Source organism: Cherax quadricarinatus, chromosome 6 (genome assembly GCF_038502225.1).
Source record: "Cherax quadricarinatus isolate ZL_2023a chromosome 6, ASM3850222v1, whole genome shotgun sequence".
NCBI lineage: Eukaryota > Metazoa > Arthropoda > Malacostraca > Decapoda > Parastacidae > Cherax > Cherax quadricarinatus.
Genome location: NC_091297.1, coordinates 18,326,469 through 18,352,919, shown reverse-complemented (window position 1 = coordinate 18,352,919; position 26,451 = coordinate 18,326,469). Strand labels below are relative to the sequence as shown.

General features: G+C 38.3%; 1 protein-coding gene across 1 annotated transcript in view; it reads right to left on the bottom strand.

Annotated features, from left to right (window-relative positions):
• Positions 1-26,451, bottom strand: part of chico (insulin receptor substrate 1 chico) — a gene marked incomplete in the record, with an annotated part of 785,196 nt that overhangs the window by 291,060 nt on the left and 467,685 nt on the right. The window contains 1 exon segment of the mRNA XM_053781624.2: positions 25,093-25,295. Within this exon segment, the coding sequence (XP_053637599.1) occupies positions 25,093-25,295 (203 nt within the window).

Below are 26,451 nucleotides of genomic sequence, written 5' to 3'. Positions count from 1 at the left end.
TTTATGTTCTTATGTTCTTGTCCAATACACATCCAACTGGCCAGTCTAATATGCATTTAGGAATGCACTGGCATTATTATACAACTGTTACAATAATGAAGTAGTTTGCATAAAAGTAGATTTTCTATCTTTGTGTAAATAAAAGTTCAAAATGAAACTCAAGTGTAATATAAGATGGGCCAGGAGAAGTGACTAAGGAGCATTGGAAATGTTTATTTAGTGCCAGTAATGTCTACAGTGTTTATTCTGGACCCTATTTTCAAAATGGCAATTGTTGAATTTTGTATGAAACTGGCCAAATTACTTATTTCTGATCACTTTACTGGGTAGTTAAAATAGGTAAATGGACAGTTTCTTGTACTCAGTCGATAGAATAGTAGGAATACTAGCAAAATAGCTATGAGTTTAGTGGACTGGAACAATGGGATACTAGCAAAATAGCTATGAGTTTAGTGGACTGGAACAATGGGATTGGCCAAAATAAGAGAGCAAAGTAGGAGAAATCGCCAATGCGTAAACATTGCCGAGACCACTAACTTTGCGAGAACACATTTCCCTAAGTTTTCCATCAAATTTCGTACTTTTAGTTTCATTACCTTCAAAAAACACATTTTAGTCATATTTTTTTAAAAATAATGAACACAATTAAAAAAGTTATGTTATTTACCTTGTGATCTGCCCTTTAAAATGACTTAATTACAGTGAACCCTTGGTTATCAGCCATTCCGCTTATCGGCCAACTTGCTTATTGGCCAGTTTCTCGGCTTCCGGTTATCGCTCGTTATTTTGCTTATCTGCTGTATGGGATGTGTCAGCCCACCACCACCAGCCACTTGCATCAGTCTGGCTGTGTCTCCGGGCAAGTGAGGAAACTTCTGCTCATTCACCCAAACATTTTGCTATAACCCATTGATTTTTGTGGTTATTGATTAAGTGCAACTGCGATATAAGCACCCATGGGCCCAAATAGAGTTCCTAGTAAAGTTCCTTTGGTAAAGAAAGTGAGAAACATGATGGAATTTAAGAAAGAAGTTGTTGAAAAGTATGAGTGATGGAGGAAGACAGAGAGGAGAATGTACCTTCTTCAGTGATTCAGTGATTCTACGATATGTATGATACCAAAGCAGCAGAGTCAATACAGGCTATAGTGTCAGCCAGCAATAAAGTGTAATATTAACAGCATAGCAAGTAAGTTAAGCAATTAAGCGATAGAAAAAGACGACACGAAACTTAACTCCTCCAATGTTGCTAGGGCTATGTAGGGCTACTGAAAATACCGCCACCCTGCCTATCTTCTACCACCCTAAACCAATGCCAGCATCTCCTCCAAGGTACAGTAAGTGTAAATATTTCTTATTCATAAAGTGTAAATATTTCTTATTTATAAAGAGTAAATAATTCTTATTTATAAATTACATACATTGTTTGTGTGAATGGTGGTGGTAGCTGTGCTGCTGGCCACTACCACTAATATGTGCAGCTTATGCTTTCAGTGGCCTCTTATAAACCCAACAACAACAACAACAACACACCATCACTCGCCACATACATAATGACGTATGTTATTCATTCTAGAGTACATATATATATATATATAATGTTTCTATGTTATTAATATTGTTTATTATGTCATATTAGATGAATTGTGATAGATAAATAAGCCGTAGAGTTGATAATAGCGTCATATTTATGCCTCCCTCGCCATTTTGCCTATGCCAACTAGACTCTTCAATAAAGGTAAAAGTGATTTAAATGCTCATTTATCTATTTCATTAGTCATTTTATTTAGGTCTGTTTTCTGTATGTAAAACTATAGTTAATCTTTAAAAAATGTATTTTTTGTTAATATTTTTGAGTGTCTGAAATAGATTAATTGGATTTACATTAATTCTTATGGGAAATATTATATCGGTTATCGGCCATTTCGCTTTTAAACCAACCTTCTAGAACAGATTACGGCCAATAACCAAGGGTCCACTGTATAATGAAAAACACCTAAGGCAGCCCTAAGGCAGGCACTATCATAGACAATTTTCCTACCTTTTAATATTTAACTTATCTTCCATCGTAACAACACTATGCTTGGAATCACTAACAGTATCCTTCTTAGGACCCATGGCTAACAAAGACACAGTAAAAGAATAATCATAAAACTAACAGTTAAAGACAAAAAACAAGCACACGATTGCAGCATGGGCAAAAATGCATATGGCACTGTCCCTGTTTTGAATGAGAACCAGCAGCAACGTCACCACACAACAAGATGGCAGAACTACATAACGATGGACATCTGTTTACAATTTTTCGATGTAAATATTTTATTGTATTTATATGTATACATTTTTAATGTTTTTTATGTGTTTTTATCGTATTTTACATAGTTTTTTAGCTTCTTTTATTGTTAAGTTTTGTTTTATTTTAAATATGTATTTAAGCATAAATTTATTTTAGGTATTTTTATTATAACATAGGTGACATTGCTAAGTGACATAACATCGGACATAATGAGGTTCCCTGAACTGAAATTTACAGCAGTGTAAAGGTGAGTTTGACGTAAGCTGAAATGACGTAAATTGGGGTATGACTGTACCATGAAATACAATATAGTGGAAAAATTCACATATTTTTACTTATTTTACCCCAAAAATTATGAGTATACCAGAGAAACACCAATTGGTTATATGGCAAAAATTAATGTAATTTGTCAAAAACCAAATGAGACACATAAAATCCAAAATTAAATCATAATCCACATTTTATCCTCCATCTTTCCTTCACCACCAAGTGAATTGAAGTCACCCATCAGGAACCTGTGAATATAGGTTAGAAATAGGGTTGACAGTCATCCTATTGCTAATCCTCTACTTCTAGTCTTCACAGTAGCCATCTTGTTGAAGCATCCCTTATACACAACTTTACTTGTATGAACTTTAGTCCTGACTTTGTCTCTGTAGATGCCTTCCTTTCTCATTACAATGTCAAATGCTCCAAACTTCAGAACACTCATGCCTTGACTTGATCCTTTCTCTACCTCTTCTTTAATATTTTTTTTTTTTTTATTTTTATTTTTTCCTTTCTGCCTAAGCATGTTTCTGACCTGTTCCCCTCCCCCCCCCCATGTTTTTGGTCCTACCCCTTATAGGCACTTAGCTCTCCTGCAGTGCTCCTTTTTCGTGTCCTCAGACTGACCCCACTTCTACTACTATGACTACCACTCCATTTCTACCATTGCTACTACCATTATTATTTGCCTTCCTTCACCCTTCACTTCCCTTTCTCTCTCTTATGTGCCACAAAACTACTCTCTCTACTTTCTACCACCATTATTACTTTGACTACTACTTCCACTACCAGCCTTACCTCTACCACTACTACTTTTTCTACCTCTCTTGATCCTGTCATTGTCCCCCTCGCCTATATACAAGTACGTACAGTGGAACCTTGGCTTACGAATTTAATCCGTTCCGTGACCTTGTTCGTATCCTGATTTGTTCATACGCTGAGTCAATTTTCCTCATTTAAATTAACTGAAATGCAATTAATCCGTTCTAGCCTCTCAGGAGGCATTACAAAATAATGCTAATATCAACTCTACAGCTTATTTATCTATCACAATTCATCTAATATGACATAATAAACAATATTAATACCATAGAAACATGATATATACTCTAGAATGAATAAAATAGGCCATAATATGGCAAGTGATGGCGATGCCGGCAGCGGCAGAAAGCATCCACCGTTTACTCCCCCACTCTAGTATCTTCTCAGTCCATAACCCCATATCTAGCTTGTGTTTATCTATGATTAGTGGTAAGGCTGTTACATATGTAACCACAGGTGTGGTCAAGACAGATGTATATATGGGTGAAGACATGATCACTGTGGCCACAGTGGTGGCGGTGGTGGTGGCGGCAGCCACAGTGGTGGTGGTGGCAGCCACAGTGGTAGTGGTGGTGTCCACAGTGGTGGTGGTGGCGGGGCCCACAGTGGTGGTAGTGGTGGTGGCGGCCAGCTGCCTCACTCTCTGCTGCTGCCTTCTTTGTTTCCCTAGCGTTTTTCATAGTTTCTAATCGCTTCTTGCTGATTGTACACAAATACTGTCTCTTGGGGTGAGGCATTGTGTAAGAAATTTGTACAAGACAAAATTACACAACCCAAGGGTCTGCTGCAGTCACTCAGAGTGACACAACTCCTCTTCTTATTAAAGGGGCAGTAGAACAACTATTTTTTATTTTTTTTTACCATCAGATTTCTTTCATTGTTGGTGCACAAGACGAAGCATTTACACTATTTACTGTAAATATTTGTCAATAAGATATCCCAAACAACAACTGAAAGAAGAACGATTTACTGAAAATGCCCTTTGGCAGGAAGGTAGTCCCATATGGCACGATGTAAGGCTGTTTGGGCACTTGGTACCGAGAGAACAATGCTAATACAATTTTTTGGTGATGCACTTTCCTCTAAGTTTCTTAGTTCTTAGACTTTTGCAAAAAATCTGCCCTTTACTCCCACATAAATCCCCAAATATCTGGAATATTTCCAAAAGTGCATCACTAAAATAAAGAACAATCATTATTTTATAATTTCTGTGAATATTATCCTACTAATTAAGTAATAATGGTGTAGTTAAGCGAAATAAGTGAATAAGTTACTTCCGAGATATAGGCCTGGAACGCTGGCCGGCCTGCCGTCTTGAAATTTTTTTTTCCACGAAAATTGCATTTGTTTTGGTGTTTTCCCTGGTAAACTGGTGTTCTAGTGCAGTTATCCTCTTCAAAATACTGTTTTCTCTTACTTAAGGCCAAAGAATATGACATGGGGAGAAGGGGAAATGATTTTATATCGAATATTGCTAGTGGACTCTCGCCATATTATGGCCTATTTTATTCAGTCTAGTGTATATAACATGTTTGTATGTTATTTATAGTGTTTATTATATCATATTAGATCAATTCTGATAGATAAATAAGCCGTAGAGTTGATATAAGTGTAATAGTGAAGTGATTTCTCCTGCCTCTCTCTGGAGCAGGAATACTGCCAGTGTTCCTAGATGGTTCCTGATTGGCTAGAAGTCTATGGACAAGCTCTGCCTACTTTTTCATGATGCCAAATAGTCAATTATTATATTACAAAGAATAATGCAAGAAAAAGTGATAAAAATCAAGGAAAAAATTCCAAAATATATACGGACTGAGAGCAGATGCGCTACACACATCGCCGTCACCATACCTGATATAAATGACTATAATTTCTTGTAGAAATGTTGTAGAACATTGATTTTTGTACCATTGTGTTGCCAAAGAATTAAGCTATTTTTCTATATGAATAACTCAATTTCCAAAATTTTTCAAAAAAAAAAAGTCACCTCATACCGCCCATTAACCCTTGGTTCGCACTGAGATAACCGTGATCTAGAAGTACCTACAGCCACCCAGAGGATTACCAATTTGTATTTTGAAGCACTTGGCACAAAAATATGAAAAAAAAAAAAATTACGAGAAATGTCTAAAAATGACAACATATTATTATTCTTAGTACATACATATTATAATTACTATTAACCCTTTCAGGGTCCGTCCCGTAGATCTACGGCTTTACGTTCAGGGTCCAAACCGTAGATCTATGTCATGAGCTCAGCTCACTCTGATAAACTGTGAGTGGTACATTTGGGCCTAGATATGAGAGAATACATCTATGTGGTATGTGTGCACCACATAAAACAGATCCTGCAGCACACTGTGTATAATGAGAGAAAAAAAATGAAATCATGATTTTTCGATTAAAACAGCAACTTTGCAGTGTTTTTTCGTATGTTTTTTATAGTTGTATTTGCGATTTCTTGGTCTCATTTGATAGAATGGAAGACATATTACAGAAATAGAGATGATTTTGATTGGTTTTAGCACTGGAAATGGCTTGAAACTGAGCTCAAAGTAGCAGAAATGTTAAATTTTTGCCGATATTCAAGAGTAAACAAACGACCTCACACGTCTAATACACGTCAGCTGGTGGGTCTAATATACATTCACAAATATGGTGATGATATTTATACAATTATTACAGTATTGCATAACAGTAAATCTTCTATTTTTTGGTGTGAATAAAAATTCATTATGTGAATAAAAAATCAAAATGGAATTTATTTGTAAAGCCTCAAAACATAACTAATGAACAGAGGAAATGTTAGTTTAGTGCCAGGAATGCCTACATTGTTCATTCTGGACCCTATTTTGAAATTGGAATATTTTGAACTTTGTGTTAAATTGGCCAAATTAACAATTTCCGATCACTTTATTTTGTAGTTGAAACAGTTGACTTGGCGATTTCTTGTGCTCATTCGATAGAATAGAAGTAATACTAGTGAAATAGCTAAGAATTTGGTTGATTGGAATAATGTAATTGGCCTAAAATGGGAGTCAAAGTCGGCAAAATCGCCGATTCGTAAATATCGCTGACACATCAAAATTCGCGAGAGCACAATTTCGTCAATTTTCCACCAAATTTCGTACTTTTTGTTTTATTACCTTCACAAAAAGATTCTCTACGATTTCATAAGAAAAAATAACAAATTTTTTTTTTGAAAATTCTTGGACACTGGTGCGTGACTCCAGATTTGGGCCTTGGACCCTGAAAGGGTTAAATGTCTACAAGTATTAGGTTATGTCTACGAGAAATGCCTCAGCATGATAGTGACTTTCTTTGTTCCAATTATATTATGATATGTAAACACACATTGTAACCTTTGCAAAGAAATAAATATTTTATTTATTTATTTATTTAAGGAAACTTCCTTGTGGGGGAAGTTCGCATCCTAAAATTTCCTTCGTATCCAGAAGCAAAAAATCGACCGAACATCTGTTCATATCCTGAAAAATTCGCATGGTGGGGTGTTCGTAAGCTGAAGTTCCACTGTACAGTGGACCCCCGGTTATCGGCCGGTTCTGTTAACGGCGAACTCAGTGATTGGCTGGTTTTTTGGCGCCCGGTTATCAGCCGTTAATTTGGTGATTGGCCGTTTGGGACACATCCGTCCACTGGCTGGGGCTGCTTGCCCATCAGTTTGGCTGTGTCTCTCGGTGACTGAGGAAGCTTGTGCTCATACATCCAAACATTTTGCTTATTTCTCCTTGTAGTTTGTGTTATTTTTGCAGTGCAACTGTGAAATAGGTAACCATGGCTCCAAAGAAAGTTCCTGTGGTAAAGAAAGTGAGAAACATCATGTAATTTAAGCATGAAGTAACAGAAAAGTTTGAGTGGTATGATGTTGGTGGAACCTGCCAGGATGTACAGCAAGAATAAATCAACAATTACATCCATCCTGGCAAAGAAAGAACAAATCAAGGATGCTAATGTTGCAAAAGGAGTAACTTTTCTAATTAAACAAAGGCCACCAATAATGGAAGAGATGGAAAAGTTATTATTACTGTGGATTAAGGAAAAAGAATTAGTGTGAGATAGTGTTGTGGAGTCGATTATTTGTGAGAAGGCAAGGCAGTTGCATGAGGATCTTGCAAAGAAAATGCCTGGAACAAGTGCTGCAGTTTGTGAATTTAGGGCCAGCAAAGGATGGTTTGATAGATTTAACCCTTTCAGGGTTGGCAGGCCCTTTCCTAAACTTCTTCTCAGGGATAGAGATTTTTCAAAAAAAATTTTTAGGAAATGATAGAATCTTTTTCTGATCATAATGACACCAAAAGTATGATGGAAAACTTATGGAATTATGCTCTCGTGAAGTTAGCGGTCTCGACGATCTTAATGCATCAGCGATTTTGCCCACTTTGAGCCCTATTTTCGGCCAATTCCTATGTACCAGTCGACAAAAATCATAACTATTTTGCTAGAACTCCATTTTTTCTATCGAATGAGTACAAGAAACCACCCATTTACCGATTTCATCTATCCAATAAAGTGGTCAGAATTTAGCAATTTTGCCAATTTTACACAAATTTCAAAAGATGCCAATTTCCAAACAGGGTCCAGAATAAACAAGACAGACATTCCTGGCACTAAAATAACATTTCCTCTGTTCATTAGTCATGTCCCAAGGTCTTTGTCATTTTTTTTTGCTTTCCACTTTGAATTTTTATTCTCACAAAAAATAGAACATTTACTGTTATACAGACTACTGCATTAGTGTAGAAATGGTGTAAATAATATCAGCACACTTGTGAAAGAATATTAGACTCATCAGTTGATGTGTATTGGATGCATGGCTTGATTTATTTACTTTTGAACTATGGCAAAAATTTAACATTTCTGCTATTACTTTGAGCTCAATTTCAAGGTACTTTTCATTGTGAAACCAATAAAAATCATCTCACTTTCCATAATATGTCTTCCATTCTATAAAATGAGACAACCATAAATAGCATACGAAAATACACTGCAAAGTAGCTGTTTTAAACCAAAAACATGGGCGGAGTTTTTTTTTCTCATTATGCACTGTGTTGCAGGATTTTTTCTATACTGCACACACTGACCACATAGACCCATTCTTTCATATGTAGGCCTACCAGCTTTGTCTTGCTAGATTTGAAGGCGCTAGAATTTATGCGTACTAGTACGGCACCAACCCTGGCGTGCAAGCCGTACTAGTACGGCACCAACCCTGAAAGGGTTAAGAAGCATAGTGGCATACACAGTGTTGTAAGGCATGGTGAGGCTGCAAGTTCTGACAAATGTATGGCTGAAAAATTCGTGCAGGAATTTCAGGGGTACATAGAGGCTGAAGGATTCAAACCCCCAACAGGTGTTCAATTGTGACGAAACAGGCCTATTTTGGAAGAAAATGCCAAACAGGGCCTACATTACTCAGGAGGAAAAGGCAATGCCATGATACAAGCCTATGAAATACAGGCTTACTCTTTTCTTGTGTGGTAATGCTAGTGGGGATTTCACAGTGAAGCCTTTACTCGTGTATCACTCAGAAAATCCCAGAGTGTTCGAGAAAAACAATGTCATGAAGAATAGATTGTGTGTGATGTGGAAAACTAATCATAAGGCATGGGTCACAAGGCAAATTTTCAAAGAGTGGGTTAATGATGTGTTTGGCCCAAGTGTGAAAAAATACCTCCTGGAAAAGAAATTGCCACTCAAGTGCCTCCTGGTACTGGACAATGCTCCTTCACATCCTCCAGACTTGGAAGATCAAGTGTTTAGGGACTTCAGTTTTATAAAAGTGAAGTTTTTGCCTCCTAACACCACCCCTCTCCTCCAGCCCATGGACCAGCAGGTCATTTCTAACTTCAAAAAACTGTACACAAAAACAGTGTTTCAAAAGTGCTCTGAAGTGACCTCGGACACTCAGTTGACCCTAAGAGAGTTCTGGAGGAATCACTTCACTATCCTCCACTGCATAAGCCTTATAGGTAAGGCTTGGGAGGGAGTGACTTCCAGGACTTTGAACTCTGCTTGGAGAAAACTGTGGCCAGGTTGTGTCCAAGAGAAGGATTTTGAAGAGTTGGAGGCTGACCCTGACCCTGCTGACCCTGTGGACTCTATTGTGGCACTGGGGAAGCCCCTGGGGTTGGAGGTGAGTGGCGAGGATGTGGAAGAGTTGGTGGAGGACCACAGGGAAGAGATAATCACTGAAGAGCTGCAAGAGCTTCAACTTGAACAGCAATAGATCGCAGATGAGGAACTTGCTTCAGTGAAGAAAGAAGAGGGAGTGAAAGAGGTGCCTTCTTTATTGATTAAGAACATTTGTGCAAAATGGAATGATGTGCAAAGTTTTGTTGAGAAGTACCACCCTGACAAAGTTGAAACAAGCCATATCTGCAACTTGTTTAGTGACAAAACCTTGTCCCACTTCAGGGAAATCTTAGAGAGATGCCAGGAACAGAGCACTTTGGACAGTTATTTTGTGAGACAGGGGTCCAGTGACTCTCAAGCTGGTCCTAGTGGCATTAAAAGACAAAGAAGGAAAGTAACCCCAGAGAAGGCTTTGCTACCTAAAGTCTTTATGGAGGGGGAATCACCTTCCAAGCACTACTCCTCCCTCTTTCCTCCTCCCTATATTCCAGAAGCCAGCATTAGCCTTCAATAAAGGTATGTAACATTTATATAATTGTTAATTTTTTTTTTTTGTGAATATTTTTGTCTGGAACGGATTAATTGTACTATTTACATTAGTTCTTATGGGAAATATTATTTCGGTTTTTGGCGATTTCAGTTTTCAGCCAACCTTCTGGAGCGGATTATGGCCGATAACCGAGGGTCCACTGTACAGTGGAATCTCAGTACTCGAACTTAACCCTTTGAGGGTTGAGACTCCCAATCCTTAACTCACTCTCAGGGCCAAAAAAAAAAAAACTTTTCCAATGGTAATGACACCAAAAGTACGAAATTTGATGGAAAACTTACGAAATTAGGCTCTTGCGATATTAGCGATAACAGTGATATTTACACTGCGGCGATTTTGCCCACTTTAAGCCCTATTTTCAGCCAATTTCATTGTTCCAGTTGACTAAAATCATAGCTATTTTGCTAGAACTCCATTTGTTCTATCAACTGAGTACAAGAAACTGCCCATTTACCAATTTCATCTACCCAACAAAGTGGTCAGAAATTGGCAATCTGCCCAATTTCAACCAAATTTCAAAAGATGCCAATTTCAAAATAGGGTTCAGAATAAACAAGACATTCCTGTCACTAAAATAACATTTTCTCTGTTCATTAGTCACATCTCCAGGCCCTTCTTATTTTACTTTTCTTTTCCATTTTGAATTTTTATTCTCACAAAAAATAGAAGATTTACTTTTATGCAGACTACTACAATATTGTAAAAATGGTATAAATAATATCAGCGCACTTGTGAAAGAATATTAGACTCACCAGTTGACATGTATTGGAAGCATGGCGTAATTTGTTTACCCTTGAACATCGGCAAAAATGAACTCTTTGACTGTTTTGGTCGTATATATACGTCTTATGAGCCACCGTTTTTGACGTATATATACTCATAAATTCTAGCGGCTTCAAATCAAGCAGGAGAAAGCTGTTAGGCCCACATGTGAGAGAATGCATCTGTGTGGTCAGTGTGCACAATATAAAAAAAAATCCTGCAGCACGCAGTGCATAATGAGAAAAAAAACTCCGACCTTTTTTTTAATTAAAATGCCGACTTTGTGGTCTATTTTCGTATAGTATTTATGGTTGTATTCTCGTTTTCTTGGTCTCATTTGATAGAATGGAAAACTTATTATAGAAATAGAGGTGATTTTGATTGGTTTTACTATGAAAAGAACCTTGAAATGGAGCTCAAATTAAGGGAAATGTTTGATTTTTGAAGATGTTCAAAAGTAAACAAATGATGTCCAAGTAGCCCTTCTAATATGCAGTCATGAATGGGTTGACATTATTTATACAATTATTGCAATATTGCAGTAGTCTGCATAACAGTAAATCTTTTATTTTTTGTTTGAATAAAAATTCAAAACAGAAAGCAAGAGTAATATCAGAGGGGCCTGGAAATGTGACTGATGAACAAAGAAAATGTTATTTTAGAGCCAAGAATGTCTGCATTGTTCATTCTGGACCCTCTTTTGAAATTGTCATATTTTTTAATTTTCGTGAAATTGGCCAAATTGCAAATTTCTGACATTATTGGGTAGTTGAAATCAGGAAATGGCAGTTTCTTGTACTCAGTCGATAGAAAAAATGGAGTTCTAAAGAAATAGTTATGAGTTTTGTTGACTGGAACAATGGAATTAGCCGAAAATAGGGCTCAAAGTGGATGAAATCGCCGATTCGTAAATATCGCCGAGATTGCTAACTTTGCGAGAGCGTAATTCCATCAGTTTTCCATCAAATTTCATTATTTTGGTGTCATTACAATTGGGAAAAGATTTTCTATCATTTCATAAGAATTTTTTTGTGTGTGTGTGGGGGGGGGAGGGGGGGGGGATTTTTGTGACACCAGGAGACACCTCAGGATTTGGGGTTGCAACAGACAAGGGGTTAAACATTTCTGCTACTTTCAGCTCAATTTCATGGTACTTTTCATTATGAAATCAATCAAAATCATCTCTATTTCTGTAATATATCTTCCATTCTATCAAAGGAGACCAAGAGAACAAAAACCATAAATACCATACATAAGTACCATACGAAAATACACTGCAAAGTCGCTGTTTTAAACCAAAAACATGATCGGAGGCTTTTTTTCATTATTCACTGTGTGCTGCAGGATTTTTTTTATACTGCACACACTGACCATGCAGATCCATTCTTTCATAAGTGGGCCTACCAGCTTTATTCCACCAGATCTGAAGGCACTAGAATTTTGGCGTATAAACACGGGACCGACACTGGCTACCAAGCTGTACCTATGGGACAGACCCTGAAAGGGTTATTCATTTCAGAAGGCTGTTCGAGTGTCAAACGAATTCTTCCCAACCAATTTTCGTTTTGGTTAGCTGTTATCACTAATCTTTGTAGGCCCCATGGTGACTTACCATGGACCCTCGGTTATCAGCCATAATCCGTTCCAGAAGCTTGGCCTAAAACCGAAATGGCCGAAAACCGAAATAATATTTCCCATGAGAATTAATGTAAATACAATGTAAATACATTATGGAGGGGAATCCCCCTCTGTAATGACTTCAGGTAACAAGTCCCTCTCTGGGGTTACTTCCCTTCTTTGTCTTTTAATGCCACTAGGACCAGCTTGAGAGTCACTGCACACCTGTCACACAAAGTAACTGTCAAGAGTGCTCTGTTTCTGGCATCTCTTTAAGATTTCCCTGAAGTGGGACAAAGTTTTGTCACTGAACATGTTACAGATATGGCTTGTGTCAGCTTTGTCAGGGTGGTATTTCTCTACAAAAGCTTACGCCCTAGTCCACATTGCACAAATCTCTTTAATCTCCGAAGAAGGCACCTCCTTCACTCCCTCTTCCTCCTTCTCTGAAGCAAGTTCCTCAGTTGCAGTCTGTTGCTGTTCGAGTTGAACCTCTTGCAGCTCTTCAGTGGTTAGCTCTTCCCTGTGTTAGTTCACCAACTCTTCAACATCCTCACCACTAACCTCCAACCCCATGGACTTCCCCAATGCCACACTAGAATCCACAACAGGCAGAGGGTCCTCAGGATCAGCCTCAAACCCTTCAAAATCCCTCTCTTAGACACAACCTGGCCACAATTTTCTCCAAGCAGAGTTCAAAGTCCTGGAAGTACTCCCTGCCAAGCCTTACCTATAATGCTTATGCAGTGGAAGATATTGAAGTGATTCCTCCAGAACTCTTTTAAGGTCAAATTTGTGTCCGAGGTCACTTCAAAGCACCTTTGAAACACTCCTTTGGTAAAGAGTTTTTTGAAGTTAGAAATGACCTGCTGGTCCATGGGCTGGAGGAGAGGAGTGGTGTTAGGAGGCAAGAACTTCACTGTTATAAACCTCAAGTCCCTAAACAACTGGTCTTCCAAGTCTGGAGGATGAGCAGGACCAATGTCCAGTACCAGGAGGCACTTGAGTGGCAATTTATTTTCCAGGAGGTATTTTTTTACACTTGGGCCAAATATATCATTGACCCACTCTTTGAAAATTTGCCGTGTGACCCATGCCTTATTATTAGCTTGCCACATCACACACAATTTACTCTTGAAGACATTGTTTTTCTTGAACACTCTGGGATTTTCTGAGTGATACACCAGTAAAGGCTTCACTCTGAAATCCCCACTAGCATTAGCACAAAACAAAAGAGTAAGCCTGTCTTTCATAGGCTTGTGGCCTGGTAGTGCATTTTCCTCCTGAGTAATGTAGGTCCTCTTTGGCATTTTCTTCCAGAACAGGCCTGTTTTGTCACAAGTGAACACTTGTTGGGGGTTTGAATCCTTCAGCCTCAATGTACCTTTGGAATTCCTGTACGAATTTTTCAGCCGCACATTTGTCAGAACTTGCAGCCTTGCCAAGCCTTACCACACTGTGTATGCCACTATGCTTCTTAAATCTCTCAAACCAGCCTTCGCGGGCCCTAAATTCACTCATATCACTACTTGTTCCAGGCATTTTCTCCACAAGATCCACATGCAACCGCCTTGCCTTCTCACAAATAATGGATTCCACAACACTGTCTCCCGCTAATTGCTTTTCGGTGATCCACAGCAACAACAACTTCTCCATATTTTCAATTATTGGTGGCCTTTGTTTGGTTAGCACATTTACCCCTTTTGCCACATCAGCATTTTTTGCCAGGATAGAAGTGATTATTGGTTTATTCTTCCCATACATCCTGGCAAGCTCAAGCACTCGAAGGCCCCTCTCATATTTTTCAACAACTTCCTTCTTAAATTCCATGGTGTTTCTCACTTTCTTTACCAAAGAAACTTTACTAGGAACTTTCTTTGGGGCCATGGTAACTTATTTCACAGTTGCACTTAACGAAAAACCTCCAAAAACAATGGAAATATTTGGATGAATAAGCACAAGTTTCCACACTCACCCAGACACACAGCTAGACTGACGCGCAAGCTGCGGCGGTCGGCAGGTCGACATGTCTCATACATCCGATAAGTGAAATAACAATCGATGACCAGAAGCCAAAAACCCTGCCGATAACCGAGTTGGCCGATAGCCGGAATGGCCGATAACCGAGGGTCCATTGTATTTATTCAAATTTACTTGCACAAGGTTGAATATATAATATACTGGTGAATATACAATATAGCTAAATTCACATCAAAAAAACTTAAAAAACCCATAACAGATGGAGCAGTCTACAGACTACCACACACAACTTACACTTTTAGTGGCAACCTTAGAAACATGATAACCGAGTCAGAATTGAATAAACACCACCTGACACTTACAGGAGACTTCAACATAAACCTCATCCAAGCATCTGACCCTCCAGTAGCTAATTTCACAAATACAGGTACCATCCGACTTACAACCAAGTTCGGTTCCGACAAACTGGTCGTAAGTTGAAATGGTCGTAAGTCGAACTTTACTACTGAATATTAACATCCCATTTTTGTAATGACTTTATTTTATTGTTTTATTTTGGTATTTCATTTTTTACTTTACTTTTTATGCTGTTAGTACTGTATTTTATACTGTAAGGTTTAGGATAAACACTGTGTACAACACAAACAGTTGTTTATTTCCCAGAAATTTGGCATAGAAAACATGGTCATAAGTCGAATGGTCGTATGTCGAGCAGGTTGTAAGTCGGATGGTAGGTGTACTATGAACAACTGCTTGCTACTACCTTCTATAAATGAGCCAACACAAATCTCTGAGACAAAATGCCTCATTACTTTATCATATCTGGACCAACACGATATCCCTGTTACAAGCAGATATAATCACAGACAACACTACAGATCACTACCCCACCTTTCTCATAACTAGCTTATGTAAACTGCCTCAAGACTCGAGAAAGATCTCAGTTTGCCTGCGTGATGAGACATCAGTAAATAATTTACTATTAGCACTAGGTGACAATGACTGACAGAGAGCTAGCTGACAGCAACAATACTGACGAAGACATCAAAACTTTTTTTACATAAAACCCAAAACCTTTATAACATGCACTGTCCGATCAAAATGAAGTAGATCACAGAAAAGAGAATAAACAGCCCATGGCTAACAAATAGCATCCTCAAATCCATTGCTAAAAAGCACCAACTTGAAAAACTGTCCAGATTAGGCCTAATTACTAAAAACTGGCTAAATAATACACATCAATACTCACAAAACTAATATAAAAATCCAAGCAATTATGCTAAGAAAATAGATTTATTGAGATAAAAGGTGATATGAAAAGTACCTGGCAAACCCTCTCCAAAATTTTGGGCTCTAGAAAACAGTCTGGAAACAAAGAAATAAACTTAACTTAACTAGATGAACCTCACATATAGCCTGTAGACAAAGCCAACAAATTTAATGTTTTCTCTACTATAGGATCAAAGCTTGCAAGTAATATTCCTAGCTCAAATACCCAGCCAAACCACACCACGGGTGGGGTTTGAACCCACGGTCAGAGAGTCTCAAAACTCCAGACCATCGCGTTAGCCACTGGGCCAGCTAGCTTCAATAAGATTCGTCCAACTATGGTTTGTTTGCAATCGTGTCATTACAATTTCCTGAGTCACCCAGCCAAAAGACTACCTCACTGGCAACTACCTAAATACTCTATATCTAGCTCCAACTAAGTCTCCTGAAGTCTCACTCATAATTAAATCATTAAAAAACAAAGCAGATCTTGATAACTTGCCACCATTCATATTTAAAAAAGCTGCACATGTGCTGTCACCCATTACTGCAACAATGTTCAATAAATCTGTAGAGTCCTCAACGTTCCCATCCATACTCGAGACAGCAACCGTTAGCGTGATCCTCAAAGGAGATGATCCAACTGACTTGAACAACTACAGACCTATATCAAACTTGCCCTTACAGTGGAACCTTGGTTTTTGTTTGCCCTGGTTTTCGTCGAATTTGGTTTTTGATGACTTTTTGTCAAAATATTGTCCCAGTTTTCATTCATCACCTTGGATTTCGTGCACCGTACCGAACGTGCCCGTATGCCCGCGCCCACACAGAGCATCCTATGCACGCATTCTGAGTCAGTCTGGCTTTGTTTCATTACCCTCTGGGTTCATACGAAACATTTCGTAATAATCGACTGTTTCTTGTACTTGTTCACTGAATGCAACTGCTAAATAAGCCACCATGGGGCCAAAGAAAGTTCCGAGTGCCAGCCCTTTGATAAAGAAGGTGAGAAACATGATAGAAATCAAGAAAGAGCTTGTAAAAAAGTACGATTAAAAAGCGATTAAGGACGTTTGCACAAAGTGGAGTGAGGTGCAGTTTTGTAGAGAAATATCACCCTAACAAAGCTGTTGCAAGCCATGTCTGCAGAATGTTCAATGGCAATGCCATGTCCTATTTTAGGCAAATCTTAAAGAGATGCCAGAAACAGACCTCTCTAGACAGATTTTTTGTGCAATAGGGGTACAGTGACTCTTAAGCTGGTCCTAATGCCAGTAAAAGACAAAGAAGGGAAGTAACCCTGGGTAGGGACTTGATACCTGAAGTCCTTATGGAAGGGTATTCCCCTTCCAAACGATAAACTCCTCCCTCTCCCCTCCTCGCTGTCTTCCGTACGCCAACAAGAGTCTTCAACAAAGGTAAAATTAATTTAAATGCTCATTTATGCATTAAAATTAGCATTTTATATTTATTTCTAATTTTTTCTGTATGTAAAACTATAATTATTCTCTATAAAATGTATTTTTTGTTAATATTTTTGGGTGTCTGGAACGGGTTAATTAGATTTACATTATTTCTTATGAGAAATACGTATTGCTTTAGTTATCGTCGAATTTGGTTTTCATCAGACTCTCTGGAATGAATTAAAAATGAAAACCAAGGTTCCACTGCACTTTCTAAAATATTCAAAAAAATAATACACAAACAACTTTACTCCTACCTTATATCCAACATCATACTTAACCCTTAAACTGTCCAAACGTAGATCTACGTCCACGTGCCGGGGGTGGGGTGGGGGTGGTGGTGGGTGTGGTGGTGGGGGGTTTCCCCCTCCAAACGTAGATCTACGTTTTTTTTTTTACATGTTTTCAAATGGGGAAAATAAAGGTTGGAGCACTACGCACGTGAACGTAGATCTACATTTGGACAGATTAAGGGTTAACCCCTGCCAGTTTGAGTTTAGACCAAAAAAAAAAAAAAGAACGAATGATCATATTATACAGATGCTTGAACTAATATATACAGCCCTCGATAAAAATGAACATCCTCTGAGGTTCTTCATTGACCCTCGAAAAGCATTTGATACAGTGGACCACAATCTCCCGCACCTAAAGCATAAATCATTATGGCATCAGAAGACATTCCCTCAATTACCTAAAATCTTATCTTAAAAATAGATACCAGTATGTATATGCAAATGGAGTCCACCCCACTATCCAGCCTGTAGCTGTCGAAGTGCCCCAGGGTAGTGTCCTAGGCCCACTCCTCTTTCTCATTTACATCAATGATCTTCCAAATGCATCCCAACTCCATAAATCAGTTCTATTCGCAGATGACACTACAGTGGACCCCCGCATAGCGAACGCCTTGCATAGCGAACAATCCGCATAGCGAACGCTTTGTTCGCTGAAATTTTGCCCCGCATAGTAGACAAAAACCCGCTCAGCGAACTTCGTCCGAGACGCGTCCAATGTGGGCCCTCAGCCAGCCTCACATGTGCCGCCCGTCCCATTGTTTACCAGCTAGCCTCCGCGGTAACATTCAAGCATACACTCGGAATATTTCGTATTATTACAGTGTTTTCGGTGCTGTTTCTGGAAAATAAGTGACCATGGGCCCCAAGAAAGCTTCTAGTGCCAACCCTGTGGTAAAAAGGGTGAGAATTAGTATGGAAATTAAGAAAGATTTTGAAGGGTTTGGGGCTAACCCTGAGAAGCCTATGCCAGTTGTGGAATCCATTGTGCCTACTTATTAAGGAAATGTGTGCACAGTGGGTTGAACTGCAAACCTTTATGGATGAAAATCACCCTGACACAGCTGTTGCAAGCCGTGCTGGTGACTATTTCAATGACAATGTTATGGCCCATTTTAGGAAAGTCTTGAAGGAACAGGTACAGAGCTCTATGGACAGATTTGTTGAGCGACAGAGGTCCAGTGACTCTCAAGCTGGTCCTAGTGGCATTAAAAGAAGAAGGGAAGTAACCCCAGAAAAGGACTTGCTACCTCAAGTCCTAATGGAAGGGGATTCCCCTTCTAAACAGTAAGAAGATAATGCTCTCCCCTCCTCCCATCCCATCAATCATCACCAGATCTTCAATAAAAGTAAGTGTCATGTAATTGTGCATGCCTTTTTCAGTTTGTGTGTACTAAAATTAAAATTTTTTTGTGGTAAAAAATTTTTTTTTTCATACTTTTGGGTGTCTTGCACGGATTAATTTTATTTCCATTATTTCTTATGGGGAAAATTAATTCGCATAGCGAACATTTCGCATTCTTGCACGGATTAAGTTCGCTATGCGGGGGTCCACTGTACTTATGTCTACTCCCACACAAACCCAGCTATACGTACTTAGAAACACTGTAAACAATGAACTGCTAAAAATATATACTTGGATAATGACCAACAAACTCACTGTCAACATAGACAAAACATTCTTCATGCTCTTTGGAAACAGAGCCTTAAACATCCAACTTAATACACTAGAACCTCTACTTGCGAGCAAGTTTTTCCAAATACGAGCAGTTGATCAGTCGATTTTTTGCTTCCATACTAGATTTACAAAAGTGAGCTAGTTCAAAACACTTAAAAAATTAACGATTAGTTTATCAATTAATGGGAATGGTCTCGTCTTGGTTTTTCTAGTTGTATTCTCGTTTTTTTGGTTTCATTCGGCAGAATGGAAGATATATTACAGAAATGGATATGATTTTGATTGGCTTCACAACGAAAAGTACCTTGAAATGTTTGATTCTTTGGCAATGTTTAGAGTAAACAAATGATGTCACTGTCCATTCCAATATGCAGTCGTGAATGGGTTGACACTGTTTGTACAATTATTACAATAATGCAGTAGTCTGCATAACAGTAAATCTTCTGTTTTTTATATGAATAAAAATTACAAATTATTTATATTGTATTGTATATTTATATTGTGTGGAAATTAGGAAAAGGTGTGGAGTTAATAAAAGTATTAGTCAGAGGGCAGAAGAGGGGTTGTTGAGGTGGTTTGGTCATTTAGAGAGAATGGATCAAAGTAGAATGACATGGAAAGCATATAAATCTATAGGGGAAGGAAGGCGAGGTAGGGGTCGTCCTTGAAAGGGTTGGAGAGAGGGGGTAAAGGAGGTTTTGTGGGCAAGGGGCTTGGACTTCCAGCAAGCGTGCGTGAGCGTGTTAGATAGGAGTGAATGGAGACAAATGGTACTTGGGACCTGACGATCTGTTGGAGTGTGAGCAGGGTAATATTTAGTGAAGGGATTCAGGGAAACCGGTTATTTTCATATAGTCGGACTTGAGTCCTGGAAATGGGAAGTACAATGCCTGCACTTTAAAGGAGGGGTTTGGGATATTGGCAGTTTGGAGGGATATGTTGTGTATCTTTATACGTATATGCTTCTAAACTGTTGTATTCTGAGCACCTCTGCAAAAGCAGTGATAATGTGTGAGTGTGGTGAAAGTGTTGAATGATGATGAAAGCATTTTCTTTTTGGGGATTTTCTTTCTTTTTTGGGTCACCCTGCCTCGGTGGGAGACGGCCAACTTGTTGGAAAAAAAAAAAAATACTAATACTAACACTAATAATAATAATTATAATTATAGATGGCTTCAAAAGGCCATCACTAGATGGCAGTACAGTGGACCCTCGACTAACGCTATTAATCCGTTCCTGAGAGCTCATCGTTAGTCAAAATTATCGTTAGTCAAGTTAATTTTCCCCATAAGAAATAATGGAAATCAAATTAATCCATATAGGACACCCCAAAGTATGAAAAAAATTGTTTTTACCACATGAAATATTAATTTTAATACACACAAACTGAAGAAGACATGCACAGTTACATGACACTTACCTTTATTGAAGATCTGGTGATGATTGATGGGATGGGAGGAGGGGAGAGTGCTGATGGTCTTTGTGTTTAGAAGGGGAATCCCCTTCCATTAGGACTTGAGGTGGCAAGTCCTTTTCCGGGGTTACTTCCCTTCCCTTTAAATATCTCAAACCAACCTTTGCTGGCCTTAAATTCACTCACGTCACCACTAGTTGCTGGCATTTTTTTAATTAAATCGTCATGCAACTTCCTAGCCTTTTCACATATGGTCGCTTGAGAGATGCTATCTCCTGCTATCTGTTTTTCGTTTATCCACACCAATAACAGTCTCTCAACATCTTCGAGTACTTGTGATCTCAGTTTCGAAAACATAGTTGCACCTTTGGCAAGAACAGTTTCCTTGATTGCCGTTTTCTTGCCCACAATAGTAGCGATGGTTGATTGGGGTTTTGTGTACAACGTGGCCAGCTCGGAGACACGCACTCCACTTTCATACTTAGCAATGATCTCTTTCTTCATATCCATAGTAATTCTCACCCTTTTTGCTGTAGGGTTGGCACTAGAAGCTTTCTTGGGGCCCATGGTGACTTATTTTGCAGGTGCAATCACTAAAAAGGCTGTGATAATATGAAATGCTCCGATTGTATGCTTGGAAGCGACCTCGGTGGCTGGCTGGCTTGTAAACACTGGCCAGAAGTGGACGCGTCTCAGACGGAACGAATAGTGTTGGTCGAGTTTTTTAGCGCTAGTCGAGGCAAAATTTTTGCGTTAAAATGTATCGCTAGTCGGATTTATCGTTAATCGATGCCATCATTGGTCGAGGGTACACTTTATTTACCACAACAGAGCGGGAGTGGTTGTGGCCATCTCCACCTGTTACATGATGACATATTTTATTCATTCTAGAGTATATATCAGGTTTCTAGGTTAGTATTTATATTGTTTATCATGTCATATTAGATGAATTGTGATAGATAAATAAGCCATATATATGATATTAGCGAAATTATTCAAGAAGTATTTTGTCCAGTCTCCAGACAAACTCTCGTCCTCCAACGATACCACTACATGAATGACATACTTTATTCATTCTAGAATATATATCAGGCTTCTAGGTTATTTATATTGTTTATTATGTCATATTAGATGAATTTTGATAGATAAATAAGCCATATAGATGATATTAGTGAAATTATTCAAGGAGTATTTTGTCCGGTCTCCAGACAAACTCTCGTCTGCCGACGATACCACTACATAAATGACATATTTTTTTCATTCTAGAGTATATATCAGGTTTCTATGTTATCAATATCGTTTATTATGTCGTATCAGATTAATTGTGATAGATAAATAAGCCGTAGAGTTGATATTAGGGAAATTATTGAAGAACAGAATTCCACTGGAACAGATTAATTGCATTTCAGTTAATTTAAATGAGGAAAATTGACTCTGCAAACAAGCAAATCCAGATGCCAGCAAGGTCACAGAACGGATTAAACTCGTTAGTGGAGGTTCCACTGTATATCAATAAATGGTTCCCCTACTGCAAGACACACTGAGGGTAAATTTCTAGGTCTTCTCTTTGACTGTAATATTAAATTTCATTCCCACATCCAACATATAACCAAGAAAATTTCCAAATCAGTAGGCATCCTTTTAAAAATACTATACTATGTACCCCAAACAACACTCTATACCACTCTTTAATATATCCCTACCTCACCTATGGTATTTGTGCCTGGGGATAAACCACAGCCAACCACTTTAAACCTTGAATAGCCCGAAAGAAAGCTGCTGTGTGGATGAGTACCAGCTCCTGTGCTAGACAACACACCCCATCACTTTTTAAAACTCTGAAATTGCTAAATATATAAGACATATACTCATATTATTGTGCCTTCTATATATACAGAATATTAAACTCCAATATAAGCCCTCCACTCAAACTTCTCCTTGCTAACTTCAACAGAACGCACAGTCACAATACAAGACATAAGGCACTCTTCGACATCCCTCGTGTCAGTCTCACAGCATGCAAAAATGCAATACACATAAAGGGCCCAAAGATCTGGAACCCACTACCTGAACCGGTAAAGGATCCCCTGACTACCTATAAATTTAGGACTTGCTTAAAAATCATCTCATCTCTCAATACTAACCAAACCAACCAAAACAACTTCTAATCATTTATTATATTATGTGACCTCTAGTCTATTAAACATCTGCCAATCTATGAAATATTACTGCTTGAACCATTAACTATAATACTGTTTTTATTACACGTATGTGCAAGTTCGAGATTATTATTCTTATAAACCTCCACCTTGACTACCTCACATTAGTCTTAAGATTAACCCTTAAATGGTCCAAACGTATATATACGTTTTTTCAACATCTGAAAGTATGTAAAAAAATGTAGATCTTTTTTTTTTTTGTTTTACATGTGAAAACGTGTAAAAACTTTTATCCACATTTTTTTGTTATATTTGAAAATGTGTAAAAAAAGTAGATCTACTTTTGCAGCACTATGAATTTGAACGTCGATCTGTTTGGACCGTTTAAGGGTTAAATAAGATTATAATAAACTTAACCACTATCATCTTATCTAGAATTAAGTAGTTATTATGTACTAGGATTAGTCTGCCCGAAATGCCCCAGCACGATAGTGGCTTTCCTCGTACTTAATTTATTTTTTATTAACATATCGGCCGATTCCCACCAAGGCAGGGTGGCCCGAAAAAGAAAAACTTTCATCATCATTCACCCCATCACTGTCTTGCCAGAGGGGTGCTTAACACTACAGTTATAAAACTGCAACATTAACACCCCTCCTTGTACTTATTAGACCAAAACTGTAATTACACTTGGTAACCTTACAAGGAAATAAAATCTTTATCTTTATCTTTTATCTTTAAATATAAAAAAAAAACACAATAAAATGCGAAGAAACATTAAATAGTTTACAGAATGTTCTGGCAGGTCGTGTTTGTTTGGTCGAGTGCTGAGCTTTGTTTGAGTAGGGAGCTGTTTGAGTACCGAGTTTCCACTGTATACTAGCTCCCTCACTCTCTTGCATTAGTTTGACTTTGTAAATGGTTCAAGTTGGACCGAAACATAGTCGTAAGCTTCTGTCTCTATGTGTGGGTTACCTGTGTATCTACTGCACGCTTCCATATTCAAGCTTCCTGTGACTATCCTGGGTCCTGGCCATTGTTCGATGCCACTCCCTTGGGTCCCTCTGCGTTTAACCCATGTAACATTTTGCCAGGTCTGCAATAAGATCTTATCAGACAGAGTACTCCTACAACCATTCTTCATAGGTGTACTCCACAGCCAGATGGTTCAAAAAGGAACTTCGCACTAGCACCTAATGCCATCTACATAGCTGTTAGTATGCTCTGTCCTATTGGTCCTGCTTGACTTGCCCAGTCAAGGCCTTTAACAATGGTCCTCTTCTTGGGCATTATGTAGTTTCCCCTGAGCTACATTGCTCTTTGGAGACATATATGCTGGGCCCTTGGTGAAGCTTGCATGTTACTTAGGGCATTCAACCTTACAAAATCTGGTCTATAAATACAAGGCATAATATCTGTCTCTGTCTGGACAGCACATCTGAAGTCACAGCAAGGTGCACCCTCCCAGTAGTGTAAAGATTTGGGATACCATGCCTGGGTTGGAGTTGACCCAACATTAGGTCAGAGTGATCTCTAGACCCTGTAATTAGCTTACTATTACCTTGTGTTTGAGGGTTTTTCATCTGGAACTACACATGGTTGCTTGTTGGCTGTTGCTTATTCAGGTGAATGGTACAGCTGCAATGCTCAGAATATGATTTCTAACTACCTGAAGGTCATCATGGCTGTCAACTTCAACCAGGCTTGTTGGAAGATACTGAAAGTGCCATTCCTGCTGTGTATCTACCCCTTCAGTTTTGTGTGTTCTGTTGGTACAGTTTTTATTAGGCTTGAACCATCCCACCACAGAACATATAGTTCTCAACACATTAAACAATTTCTCCCTAAGGGCCCATGGATTATGTCACCTCCCCCATGTGTACTGTCTTGGATACCAAACAGTGATTCAACCATTGTGAGGTGTCAGATTATGGCACTGACAATAAATGTGTAATGACAGGCAAATGGAAGTGGAAGAAAGCCTACATTGAGTGCAACAGTGCACAATAGACTCTGCTGAGGTCTATAGATGAGCATTCAGTGCTCCTCATGAGAGCAAAGACCTTTTGCAAAGAGATGCATTTTTCATATAAAAATATTTATCATGCAGAATAATGTTTATGACCTGAATGAGCTTAGTATATCTGCCATGAGCATGGAACCCATCTACATCATAAAACAAAGGACACCTCAATGAATTCAAATTTTTCCTTTGAAAAAATCAATTTCATCATTATAACAAAGATAAAGAAAAAATACATTTTTATATCATTATAATAAAGATACTAAAGAACAATTAAATCTTAATATTATCAGAGGGGAGATTTACATTAAAAGTAAGTATACTGTACCAAGATTTTAAGAGAGACATACCATACATTTTCCTGGATTGTCCATCAGCACCAGTCACAGCCTGGTGCATATGGTGATGAAGGAAGCCCAACCAGTCATTCAACTCAGCTTCTGACTCTGCTGCCATGCAGAGAGAGTCGTGATTTGTGTAGAGGGCAATTACATGGTTGTGTTTAGGATCCTTCTTGCGGTTTATGTTAAAACAAGTATGAAGAACAATTGGCCTGTAAGAGAGCAAGATAAAATATTGTACACTGTATAATGCAGTTATTAAAAATCACAATATTGTATTATCAGAATTTTTTAAAATACAATTAGAATGAATTTATTTGTAAACAGAAGACAGAATATACATTTTTCCACATTTTTGCCACATACGGCTAGTAATGTAAGTAGTGCTGCTTATGGTACATAATGATGTACCTTTGAAATGATGCCAACTGTTTTTGACACATTTTTTGTTGTGTGTTGGATATGGGTGTTGAATTTCAAGTTACTGTCAAAGTGCAATATGAGTATTGTCAATCATAATGTTTAGCTGGACACTATTTGCTCTGCTCCCAAACATAATATAGAATGTTTTGTCAATGTTAAGTAAGTTTTTTGGTAGTCATCCAGGTTGAAATTTTTAAGAGCTCTTCATTAACAATGTTGTTGAGTGATGCAAGATTTGGGTGGGAGATGACAAAAGTTGTATTATCAGCAAAGAGAATAAGTATAAGTTGCTGTAATTCATTTGGAAGGTCGTTAATATATAAAAGAAATAGTAGGGGGTCCAGGACGCTTTCCTGTGGAACGCCAATGTCCGGAGGTCTTGTTCAGGAGGGTGTGTCCTTAATAGAGAAGTATTGCAGTCGGTTAGTAAGGTAATGAACAAGTTTGTGAAACAGGATGCTGTGGTCAACTGTATCAAAAGCTTTCCTTAGGTCGATAAAGAGTTCTAGTGGACATTCAAATTTTTTCCAGTGCTGTGTAAAGTAGGTCTAGCATTTTTATAATTGCATAATTTGTGCTTTTGTTTCTCCTGAAGCCAAACTGGCAGGAGTTGAGAATGTTTTGTGATGTTAAAAAGGAGTATAATCTCCTGTGTATGAGTTTCTCAAAGATTCTGGACAGTAAAGGCAAGTTTGATATTAGCCTATAGCTAAATAACAAAAAAAGGCACAATACCATGACTGGAACAATACACAAATAACCCGCACATAGAAGAGAGGAGCTCACGACGATGTTTCGGTCTGACTTGGACCATTTGCAAAGTCACACTATTGAAAAGGAGAGAAGGAGGGAGTATATATAGGCCAGCAGACACAGATGGGACAAGAGAGGTAGTAGTAGAGGTAGTAGTAGTGGAAGTATTAGTAGCAGTGGTAGAGGAAGCAA